General features: G+C 36.6%; 1 protein-coding gene across 1 annotated transcript in view; it reads right to left on the reverse strand.

Moving 5' to 3' along the window:
- MICAL3 (microtubule associated monooxygenase, calponin and LIM domain containing 3) overlaps nucleotides 1-12,948 on the reverse strand; it is a 254,496-nt gene that overhangs the window by 11,770 nt on the left and 229,778 nt on the right. Inside the window, 1 exon segment of the mRNA XM_051961753.1 lies at nucleotides 9,838-9,888. Within this exon segment, the coding sequence (XP_051817713.1) occupies nucleotides 9,838-9,888 (51 nt within the window).

Below are 12,948 nucleotides of genomic sequence, written 5' to 3' on the forward strand. Positions count from 1 at the left end.
ACTAAAGGGTAGAAGTCTAGTATCCTCCACTTTGCCATGCTTACTGAAGGGAACTCAGAGGTAGCACCCAAACATTTTTGATGGCACCAACGGATACAATATTAGTACCGCTTTAAGCTGGGCCAAATGGGGAAATCTTCACCAGCAAAACGTGCCATTCTCTGAGGTCACAGAAGAATACCAGTCTTTCTTCCTCCTCTCTAAACTTTTAAAAGCTGCCTTCCATTGTCATAAGGGGGCTTGATTTCCAAAAGCCAGGGGAAGAGTTTAGACTGGAGGACTGAAACAAGGATGTAAGCTGACAGAACACAACAGGAACTAACACGCCAAGGAGAGGCACAGGGCAGTTGAGAGGGGATGGTATGGAGAGACAACTTTGAGGGGAGAGACCCAGATGGTTACTGAAGAGGGAGGAGAATTAGCAAGGGACCATCACAGAACTAAGGGAACACAAAAGGAGACAACATAGAGCTCAGGATATGATACCTGCTTCTAATGGTGTCATGGTCTTAACAGGCAAAGAACAACACATTTCTGAGGGAATAATCAGGGCTGAGCTCCTTTTTAGCAGGAGATTCAACAATTAGTCTTATTTTAAATTAACATAAAGGAATGACAGTCAAGCTATTGGCTGAGAAGGCCCTACCTTTCCTAATAGCAACTGTAGAAATCTGAGCCTGAAAATTTAAATCTGAACTTTCTCATATGATGATAGAAAAATGTAGTGATATTCGACATTCTGAAAGGTTTTGAGAAAAGAAGGCAGGTCCAATTTATAGAGGAAGTAATCCCAGTCTTTGCATCTCCCTATGATGGCTATGATGCAGTTCAAATTAAGACAACAAGTTGCCTTAGGACAGGGACACTCTTCCTTTTCGCTCTGACACTCTTGAGTATTCTGAACATAGTGTGTATTCAAATGATAATGCCTTCTGATTTTTTGAATAAAATCTACTTATCAAATATAAATGATATTGAAGGTTATTCTCTCTCTCTGTGTGTGTATATATATACACCTACATACATATCAGGTATAATTAGTTACAAATAGCTCATTTCAAAAGTTAATAGTCACTTGGAGGTATTCCCATTAAAAGTTACCCTGTCTTTTAGCTTGAGATTGTTTTCTTTCAGTCTTTCTCTTTTAGGAATGTAGTTAGTATGTGTACTAATTTTTTTTTAAGTGGTTGAATTTCTATTCAATATAATTCCTACTCAAAATAGCTTACTGTATCTTTTTAAGGCAGGTCTTAATGAGAATAAAAAATAGGGTCCAAATTCATTAGAAAAGGGCAGAGGAAATCAATACATAAGCAACATACAATCATAACTGAGACATTTTCCTAACTCTACAAGTACAGGATGAATGTTTCTATTCATAAAAATGCTTTATATACAAAATAATTTTATTTTGCCTCTTCCTTTAGGCAAAATACACCCTAAAAAATATGCTACATTATTAACCAAATGCTATAACAAAGATATAAAGAATAAAAATGATATAATCCCTGTTCTTGAAAAATTACATTGTAGTGAGGAATTACTACATACAAAAATTGTATCATATACAGATAATTATGATGCAGGGCAAGGAATAAATTATTAGCGGCATTGGAGAGGTCAAAGAGAAAGGCCTGAGGAAGTAGGGCAGAGGAGGAGGGGAGAGGAGGAACAGTTTAATGAAGAAAGTGGTACCTGTGAAGGAAGAGGACTTTAACAAGCAAGAGATTTGGGAGATGGATAAGAAGGCAAAACAGGACAGGAAGGAGACTAAAAGTCTGTTAAGAGTCTGGTTAGAGTATAGTATGTGAAGAAAACAAAGATGGAATAAAGATGGAAAGGTAAATTGGCACTAAATGTGGGGAATTGAGAATTGCAGCCTAAAGATTTTCTCTGGAAGGACATTCAGAAGTCATCTAATTTAATGTCTTAATTTATAGATGAAGAAACTAGAGTTTGCAATTGCAATGAAAGAAAAGAATGGAGACTTCAGGGGAAGGAGGAGTGAGACGGATGGCAGGAAGACCAATTAGGAAGGTAAAATACTAGTTGAGATCAGAGGTTTAAAAATATTTTGGATGGGGGTTGAGAATGGAGAGGAAGGAGGCAGATATGAGGGAGTGTATAGATCCTGATATGTTCGATTTGATTCTGAAAAATGAAGATGAAGGGGGGGGGAGAGTGATAGGCTATAGTCACAAGAAAGGGAGTAGATTTGTGCTAGAGTTGGGATTTAGTTGTAGGAAGGTTGTCAAAAGCAGTTCAGAAGTAGGTCAAACATTGAGAAAGGAGGTGGTTTACAGGGGATATAAGGAAAGAATTACGAGAATAGCTTAGATGAAATAAAGACTTTTTTTTGAGAAATAAAAGGTATGTGCATTTTTATTGTCTTTTAAGGCATTTTCTACATGTGGGAAATAGAATTCTTTTTGTGGAATCATGTTTCTGTGCCTTTTTTGTACACATTATATCTGGACTTTTATGGGTATTTATTAATTACAATCCAGGACATCTTCTGCATGAGCCTTTCCTACTCTATCCAGAGGCTTGCCTTACTGCAAGATGACCTTTTATCCATTTTGTATGTACTGATACATGTACATGTCATACATGTTCCAGACCCTGAGATTTGACTGGAATTGAGGAGACAATGGTTAAATCTAGTTTAGGATTGATTTAATCCTACAACAAATAATGGTTTCCTAGTGATATAATGATTGGTGTATACTCAATGTACAGCATATAAGCAAGAAGCTCTCAAAGCCAGACAGATAAGCCCACTAGAAGCTCATTCAGAGGAAGCTAGAGGCTGAAGTTGGCAGAGGCAAAAAGACTAGCGAGAGGAGCTCTCGAAACCAAGGAGAGAGACAGGCCTCTAAGAAAGCTAACCGGGGTCCAGGAAAGGAGACAAGACTTAAAAGGAAACAATAAAGGATTTGGACTTTAATCCCTGGCTGCACTTGTGGTGATTTCTGGCTGCCTCCATAAGCCCCCCAAGAAACCTGTTCCCAGAGATCATTATATTTTAGAGAAGAACATTACATTTTGGCGCCCAACGTGAGGCTTCTAGTGTGCTTGTCTTTTTTGGCTCTGAGAGCTTCCAGCTTATATGCCCCACACTGAGTATAAACCAATCATTATATCACTAGGAAACCATTATTTGTTGTAGGATTAAATCAGTCCTAAACTAGATTTAACCATTGTCTCCTCAATTCCACTTAGTACCTTGTTTCAAGTTCTGGCCCATAACATCTTCTTGTAGGATCAGCTCAATCATACTGAATCATGCTAAATTAGATAATTATTGTCTCTATCAATTCCACTGACTTAGTATCTTGTAAGACTCCTAACAGTTATACATTAAATGATTTATCATTTGCTCACTTTAATCCTAAACCCACGAAACTGCTAATAATCTCTTAATTGCTAAATCTAATGGCCTTCTCTCAATTCTTATCTTCTTGACTTTTCTGCAGCATTTGATATTATCATTCTTCTATTCCTTAATATTTTGTTCTTTTTTGGTTTTCATGACACTGCTCTCTCCTGTTCTTTCTCTACCTATATATAATCTCCTCCTCAGTTTCCTTTGCTGGGTCTTCATCTAGTCCATGTCTGATAAATATGGATATCCCATATGATTCTGTTCTGGCCCTCCTGTTCTCTTTCTATACTATTTCACATGATAATACTGTCTCCCATGGATTTAATAATCTCTGTACCAATAGTTCTTGGATCTACTAAGCCAGTTCTAACTTCTCTGTTGACCTCCAATCTCACATCTCCAACTGCCTTTGAGCTATCTGTAATTGGACGTCTTGAACTCAACATGTCCAAAGCTCAACTCAGTATCTTTCCTCCAAAACTTTCAACTTGCCTATTATTCCCAGTCCTTTGACTCCCCACTTTTAAATCTCTTTCCTTCTATAGCCAATCTTTTGCTGCCTTGTTGATTTTATCTTTCTAACATCTTTTGAATATTTCTTCCTTCCTTTGATATTACTACTAGAATCCTTATGACCTTATTCTTTTTTTAAAAGCTTTTTCTTTTCAAAATACATGCACAGTTTTCAACATTTACCCTTGCAAAACCTTGTGCTCCAAATTTATTCCTCCCTACTTTCCCTCCACCCCTAGACAGCAAGCAATCCAAGATATGTGTGACTTTATTCTTGGGACTACTGAAATGGTCTACTGGTTGGTCTCCTTGCTTCAATTCTCTTGCTACTCTAGTCCATCCTCCACTCAGGTATCAAAGCAATCTTCTTAAAGCACAGGTCACACCCCTTTCCCCCAGTCCTCACTCAGTAAATGCTAGTGGTTCCATCATCTCCAGGATCAAATATAAAACTGTCCTCCTCCCTCAAGTCTTCTATTTTATACTTTGCCTTATATCCCATCATGCAACGACTGGCTTCCTTGTTGTCCCTTAAACAAGCCACGTCATCTTCTAATAATAATAGCTTTTTACTTTTCAAAATATATGCAAAGATTAGTTTTCAATATTCACCTTTGTGTTCCAAATTTTTCTCCTTCCCTTCCTTTCTGTCCCCTCCCCTAGACAGCAACTAAAGGCCATTTTGGACTTATTCACTGGTTGTTCACCATGCATAGATTTCTATAAGAAGTCTTTCCCAAATTCTTCAATCCATTTTCTCTGCCCTATGTTTTGTATATAGCTTGTTTGTACATGGTTATTTCAAAAGTCTCTATTAGATTGTGAGTTGCTTGAGGACTATCTTTTACATTTCTTCATATTGCTAACGTTTTAATTTTTTTTTGGACTGGACCGAGTCAATTATGGCTCAGAAGAGGGTGTAAATGAAAACAAAATAAAAATACCTCTTCCACCCATATTTTAGGGAACAAGAAAGGAGTCCCAACTATCAAGATTAAAAGTAGTAGAAAGATTATGGAGGTTCAAAAGAATAAAGACAAAGATGTGGTTCTAGATCAGGGTTGGCAAACAACAGCTACTCAGCCCTTTGGCTGACAATTTTTACAAAACATTTTAGATTCAATAAACTTTATTTAAAAATATAAAAACTATCATTAGTTCACTGGTCTTACAAAATGAGGAAATCTGTAAGCCATATTTTGCTTTTCCCTGTTCTACAAAATTGCTTTACTCCATTTGATGCTCAAGAAATACTATGGACAAGTTCTGCAAACTTTTAAAAACCTCTTGAAACAGATATTTCTTTGTATTTTCATTTTCATTCATTCAATTTCCCTATTGTTGCTACAGTCCAAGAATTGAAGTATAGGAAAGAAGGTATTCCAAAGAACCTATTCTTTATACTAGATCACAGGAGGGAATACTGGTTAGAAATGTTGGAGCAAAGGAAAACAGTTAAGATAATTTCTAGAGTCTAATAACTAAAAAATGGAAATTGAAAAGCTGGCCCTGAAATGAAAAGTGACATTGTAGGGGAAGTTCATTCCAGCATAAACTTTCTAAGTGAACTCACATACTTTTCCTTCTCCCAAATTCCCTATCCCTAGGACAGGTCAAGGGCTTATGTAGGAAAAGTGATGGAGGCAGTGGTACTGGTGACTGGAAAGTGGAGGATGATGAAAAAGAAAAGGTAGTGCCTTCCTTCCAACAGTAGAAGCCATCATGAGAGCCTGGAGGAGAGGGAGATGTTTTCTTCTTTCCTAAGGTGGAACTGAATACATTTCCCCACAGAACCATGGTGATAGCTATTTATCTATATCTATATCTATATCTATCTATATCTAGATCTCTAGATCTGTATTTATCTATATCCATATATCCATAGTTATATATCTATATATAGCTAGAGATCTAGAGAACTAGATTTAGATAGATAGATAGATAGATAGGGTACCACAATACTCTAAGTAGTGATGCTACATCAGGGATAATATGAATTAAATAGATTAAATAGAATTGTGGTTCAGCTGAGAACCAAATAAAAAAAGATATTTTTGAAAAACAAGTTTGTTTTTTTTTTAAGTTGGACATTATTTATATACCTTTTCTTCTGATGGAAAGCAGTTTATTTTATGACTACACCCTTTAAAGTACTTAATGTGCTATCATTTCTTCCTCTACACCTTTAGATAATTGCTAAGGTGAAAGGGCTCATTCTTCTGGTTTCTGCCACAGAAGGGATACACTTCCTTTTTCAACTATAGTTTAAGGTTCTCTGGCCCCTATCAGACACTAATAAATGTATGTCATCCTTCAGGAAAAGCCACTGCAAGCACTCTGATCACCTCCTAGACACTTGAATTGTTGTTTTCTGATGAGAGGAGGAAAGGTCCTTCTTCCTGAGAGGAAGTTCTAATTGCTTGTTTTGGTTTCTGGTAGTAATAATACCATTTTTTTCCTTCTCTAAGAGGCTCAATACTATTTCTTCAATAACACTTAAAGATACTATTACTCACTCATATAACATTCTTTTGACTTTATATTGATAAAATGGTAAATATGAGAAGCAGTGATAGAAAGTACATGGAAAACTGGACTGGTTTTGGTTGTGTCACCACGTAAGTCACAAGCTCCTTCAGTGCCTCGAGACTCATTGAGAGCAGCTAAAAACTTACATTGGGAGAAGATTCCTTACTCGATATCCCTGTAGTCCTGAATTTTCAGGATTTAGCTTAAAACAAACAAACAAACAAAAAACTTCACCAAAAATCCTATTTTAACATTTGGGGAAAGGGAAGATTCAGAAAAATTCACAGTTTAAGTCACTGGAAATCAGATCCCATTGACAATTAACTATAAACCTGTAAAAAGCAACATGGCCAGAGTTAGGAAAAGCTCTGGTGATATAATATTAAAGAATGTAGCTTCCATTTATCTTCTTTGTTTTGTGTAGATTACACCAAATAAAAAGAGACTGGACTGACACATTTTTTTCTTTTGGTTGGGTTGATACATTTTTAGCGCTTATCCATAAAGTTAAAGTAGACCTTTCTGCTTCCCCAAACTAATGTGCCCCTAGTCCTAGTAATATTTACTTTACTTGACTATACATTGAACTCAAATCATCCCAAAATAAAGCACAGAAAAAAAATGATACCCTTCCACAGTGTAAAAAAATCAATTTACAATGTTGTGTGGAAAGGGGAAGTTTCCATGACATAATATGTGGGGGTTTAGGCAAAATAAGGCATGTCCAATCTATATGCAAATAGATGGTAGAAAGGATAAGTCTTACTTATGATTGCAATGCAGAATCCATTTCCAGACTGGAGCAAGTAACAGAAAAGAGAAATAGGCTGGAAGAATGTTACTTTACTGTTGAGTGAAAATAAGTAATAATGATGTAGGGTAGAAGAGGATGCATGCTTGAGAGTTCTTGGACCCTTTTCTTTCTTTATAGAGTTATTTTTTGTACTCTTGGATCATTTCTCTTTCAATTACCACATTCAGTTTTTTTAGAAAAGGGAAGATTTAATTCTATATAACTCAACACATTCAAAAAGTATTGGTTTCTTCTAGAACAGATTTTGATGATCAATATTGCTTTGAGAGTTAGGAATGTGATTTCACAATTCTTCTCTAGGACACAAAGTCAACATCCCCAAATACTGACTGCTGAATGTCTTACTTTATTACCTAAAGGAAAAGCAAGATCCATATTACTTATTACCAAATGATGCTTTGATAGTCCTGTTAGAACATAAGAATAAGGGAGAATGAGATTCCTTAGACTTATGGTAGATAGCAGACTAGGAGCTTTTGGAGTAACAGATATAGCATATCACTAGGTTGAGATGTCCGAGGCAATTGCAAACTGACTTGATTCTTCTTTTAGGTCAATAATATATAGACAGTCACTTAAAAAGGTATCTTAGCAGAATGGTTATATAAAGCTTTTTTCTTCTTCTTTTCAGATTTGGATAAGTGACAAAAGGCAAAAAGAAAATCAGAATGGATGAGGATGGGGTCTTTTAATAAGAGAAGTGAAGGCATATAAGACATAATGAACATTGTTATTTTATAGCTAGTTGTCCAAATTGGAAGATGGTTTTCCATGAAGTTCAAAATCAATTTTAAGAGTGAAGTCATTTCCTGTTTTTATTAGTTGCCTCTGAAATTTTTTAGGTCCATATATGCAACAAACACTAAATCAGACCAGAGCATGAAAATGAGCTATTAAGTGTAATCTCCAAAGTTTAATTCTATATAGAAGGCAAAAAGCACCTATGGTGACTGTGTCTGGTAGCAGTTACATTGGCTGGAGATTTTGTTTTAAACAAATAAATATTACAGGGACTTTAAAAACACTTTGTTTCATCCATAAGTTTTGACTTGGGAAGCATTTTCTCCACCCCTTTTCCATCCCCACAAGTGTTAGGAGGAAGGACTAATGAGGGCATTAGACAGGGAATGGGATATGTTAACTGGAAGTTTAGCATCAGCCCTTTTACAGCATGTAATAAACAGGGATGCTGATGTCCCCAAAGATAACAAAGAATCTGTAGTGCTCATAAAGTCTAGGCAGCCAGGTACTAATAAATGAAATTTGTTAAATGGAAGCAAGGCACTACACACAGATCGATAATAATTAATATCATCAAGAGAAGTTTGTGACTCTTTATTTTTCCAAAGGAGATTCTGAGTATTTCCTAGCAGCTCATTAAAGAGGAGAGGAATGGCACAATAATATAACAACAACCACAGAATGATGTTTTTTAAAAAATGAAAACAAAATCAGAGGAGATTGCTTTTGGAAGAATGGCTGGGGTAAGAAGTATGAAGATTAAAATTATCTTCCTCTGTCTTTTCTATCTTGTGAATTCTTCCTTGAACTTCGATTGTGAAGTCTTTAAAGGGAAGAGGTGAAAGGATATAACTGAAGATTGAGGAATAAAAACTTGCTAAAATGCCTACCTGATTATCTCAGGCATTAACCATTTGAGTGTCTTAATGGCAAGCCCTTATTTAAAAATCACCCCAAATCTAGAGACACAAAACTTGGGCTCAAAATTTTCTAAGTTAATGTGGGATTTAGAGATAGAAATGGAAAAAAATACTTATACACTTAGGAAACAAATACTGGAAGAAGTAAGGGGCAATGCTGCAACTTTGGTATTTAATAGGATCTTGTTTCAAATCAGAGAATATACATAGAAATCAAAGGAAAGAGATCCTTACAATTTTGCTATATCTGAAATTCATCTTTGGAAACTTCATGGGAAGAGTCTGAACACTCTAACTAAAAACGTTATCCTATTATCCCAGAAATTGGGTCCTCAAAAAATTGGGAGCTACTCTAAGGATTGTAAAGCTTGTAGGATATGGAGGAGGTTAAAACAGAAAAGGGATCTCATTTTGAAGTAGGAAAAAAAAAAAAGTAAAATTTCTTTTGACATATGGTAGCACAAGAAAGATGAAGACCAGGCTACAATGGTGATAGGCTGGTTAGGGCCCAGTTTCTTAAACTGTGGTTCATGACCCCATATGAGGTCTCATAACCAAATATGGAACTTGTGGAATTATGATTTATTCTCAGTAAATGTTTGATTTGTATACCTGTTTTATATATCTAAGGTCACATAAAAATTTCTTGAGTGAAAAGGGGTCATGAGTAGAAAAAATTTAAGAAGTCCTGGATTAGGGGATTTGAGATTTTGTAAAAAATTGAATAGAATAAATAATTTCAAAATTTTTTCCTAGAGTATCTGTGGCCTAAAGAGTGCCACGAGCATAGCTCATTTGAGCTGGAAAAGGGCCTGTGCATTTGCTATTTGGTTACAAGGCTTATTTCCTCTTGTTTATGAGCAAGGGATGGGGAGACAGGGTAGGGAAGGGATGTCAGCAGGGTTAGTGCCAACAAGAAATGCTGCTATACATACCACCCAGATGCAAGTCGATGATGTCACTGTAATAAGACTCTCCCCAATAGTCTATAACAAGGAATTGGTGAAGAGAGAGTTACTGGATCACATAACCCTCCTGCCCCCTCCCCCAAAGTCAAAGTAACATGAAGATAGAGACACACACATATACATACAAACAGCAGAAGAAACAGCAAAGAATCGGGAATCTTTATGCTTATTTACATACATTCAAATAGCATTCATTGGAGAACTAGGGGAAGACACTGCCTTGAAAACCAAGCAGTCCTTGTTCATGGTGGTTCATAACCTGCTGCAAGTGTGTTTCTGCTTTGTAATACTTCATGAAGAAAATATTGTGTTGCTGTTGTTTTTAAACATTAGGGTTAATGACAGAACAACCTGCAGCATCCCAGAATACAATAAGAACAATTTTGCAAATTTTGATAGGGAAAAGAGACAGAGGATATCTAGATAGTTTGGCTGGCAAGAAACCAGAGTGGAGAGTTACTTGTGACAACTTAGAATTTGTGAAAGTTGAGAGAAAGGTTTCTCAAAGTCCCTGGATCTTCCCAGGAAGATAATACTGCCGTTTCTTTCAGAGCTCAGCCTGACAGGATCCTTCACAAAAAGGCCTACACCATGAGAGACTTAAGAAAGTACAAGGACAGAAGATCAGTACCTTGCATATAGAAGAAATAAATGAATATTGAAGGCTAGTTTAAGTTCTATACTGACATGAGAAAGGAAGAGGCATTATAATGGCCCTCAAGGTCACCAATCTCTTATGTTTAATAAAAGGAAAGCTGTTATCTCCAAGAATTCCTACAGAACTCTGGTGTTTGATTCTTTGTGAAACCTACTTTTTCTAAACACAACGAGGGCTAAGGAAACCTTGCTGTTTTATCTTGAAACAAAGCCACAATCTCTGCTTTAGAAATGGGGCCGTTATCTTTGAAACTGCTTGTCTTCTCCTTGGATTCTTTGTTCATTCTCAAATGGAATATAGGTTTTCTCTGTGCAACCACAGTCTCCAAATTCTGTTTGCTCTGATGCAACTGGTGCCATATTTTCCAAAATATCTTCTTCCACTAAGTCTGGCTTCAATGGGCACTGACTCTCTGGTAACTGTTGTCCAGTCGTGGATTTCAGTTTCTCATATACCCAAGAAAGAAGATTTGGCTGGAGAAAGGAGCTGAAGTAAGAGCTGAAGTAAGACTCTAGAGGCTTAGCACGTGAGGTTGTCCCCCCAGAATTAAACTGGAAGATGTTTCAGATCAAAATGATAACACCGTCCAACTTCAAACATTTCACTTCCCCATTTCAGTCTTCTATATCTGCCATTTTTATTATTTCATGAGTAAGAAATTTCCTTTGCAAATAGTGGGCAGATGCAAATAAGTATTAGAGAACAGAATTAGCCAATTGATTGACTGTTCAACTTGTTTCATGTCCAAGGTTAACCCAGTGATTTCAGATATAGACCAGGAAAATTGCTACTCAAGGACCAACAACCCAGCATCAAAGATAACCCAAGATATTCATTAGTATCCTGGGTCTACACTTTTCTGTATCTAAACCCAGGGGATCCAGATGCAAGAGAACTTTAGACATGTAATGTACTTCACAATGGCTTACCTCATTTATGTTCTGCTACTGGTTAAGTTTGTGGATACTTACTTGGTCCTTCTCTCTGGCACTGCAGATCAGATAAAAAAGTCTGATCCCAGGAAGTCTTGAGAAACAAGTATTAGATAAGAAACAACATGATGTTATACTCGACCTATCATAGTGCCTCAGGGTATGGAGATGAGGTCTTATTCTTTGATGCCCTGGATCATCACACCCAGCTAAGGGCATTTTCCTGAAGGAAAGATAGAAACAAACTAGAAAGAGCTCAAATGAGCAACAAGAATGATAAAAAATAGGATAGAGGAATAAAGAAGTTAGCAAGCATAGTTTGAGAATTTTAATAAAAGTTCAACCTTAGGAATAATGAGTTTAAAGTAAGAAAAGAATAAAAATAAGTTGATTATTTGGAATGAGAGTGGATTTGAAAACTCACTCTTGTGATGATAGCCAATGAATTATAATACATTTTTTCTAAGAGAAATATGAAAACTTAAGAGGGGCTTTAAAAAGAGAACATCTTTTCATCTTTCTGATTTAAATGCTGATTTAAATGCTAACCTTCCTGAGATAGTGCTCCTTCCAACTACACAAGTTTATAAAAACTAAAGTAAATAATTAGAAAGAATAATATAGGAAAATTTCAATTAGAATTCTCAGGGAATTCCTATTTTCTTTGACTTTAGACAAGCCCTGGATTACATATAAAGAAATTGAAAATCTAAAGAGGTTTTTAAAGTAGAATGTTAGTCTAATTATAATTCAGGCAGCAGGTGTTTTAAAGGAAGGAAGTAGCATGTTAATAGATTAACAAGAGTCCCCAAGAATTTCTGACTGAGGAACTAAAGGAAGACACTAACCAAGAAAAAGTTTTATTCATTTTGACTGTTCAGATCACTTTTTGCTTTGGTAGAAGGAATGTGCAGGAGGAAGTACAGAGGGGGGAGGAAGGACAGACATTCCTTTTTATCATCTGTTAGGAGTGAGGAAAAATTTCAGCATCACAGAGCAAGTGACCAGTTAAGCGCCGAGTGTCAGCTGGAGGCTATTTTTGGTGAGTTGGTCCCATCACCCTTGCAGAAAAAAAAAGCAAATTTTTGTCCATGAAGCCAAGAAAGAATGAGTTAGTAAATCCAAAGCAGAGGGCAGTACGGGTGCCATCTTGGCTCCTAGGAATCCAAGGTCTTCTTATGGAAAGGCTGCATTTACAGCATCTTCACGTAACCTCCTGGTGGAGACAGTAAACTTGTCTAGCTGTGAGACTTTCTAAACCTTGCTATGTGGTAACTGCTCAGAGGCTCTCTGACCTGCCCATGAGGTAAAGCTGACAATTCAGAACTGCAAAAGACCTGATTTGTTCCTTTGACCGCACAACCTCGGAGGGTCAGGGGAACCATCAGTGAATGATCAGAAGTACAAAGCTGGCCCCTCGTGGGCCCTTCTGCTTCTAGGAAAAGGAACTTTGCTGAACTACCCTACTTAGCACAGTCACAAAGAGCG

This window comes from Antechinus flavipes, chromosome 5 (genome assembly GCF_016432865.1).
Source record: "Antechinus flavipes isolate AdamAnt ecotype Samford, QLD, Australia chromosome 5, AdamAnt_v2, whole genome shotgun sequence".
Taxonomy (NCBI): Eukaryota; Metazoa; Chordata; class Mammalia; order Dasyuromorphia; family Dasyuridae; genus Antechinus; species Antechinus flavipes.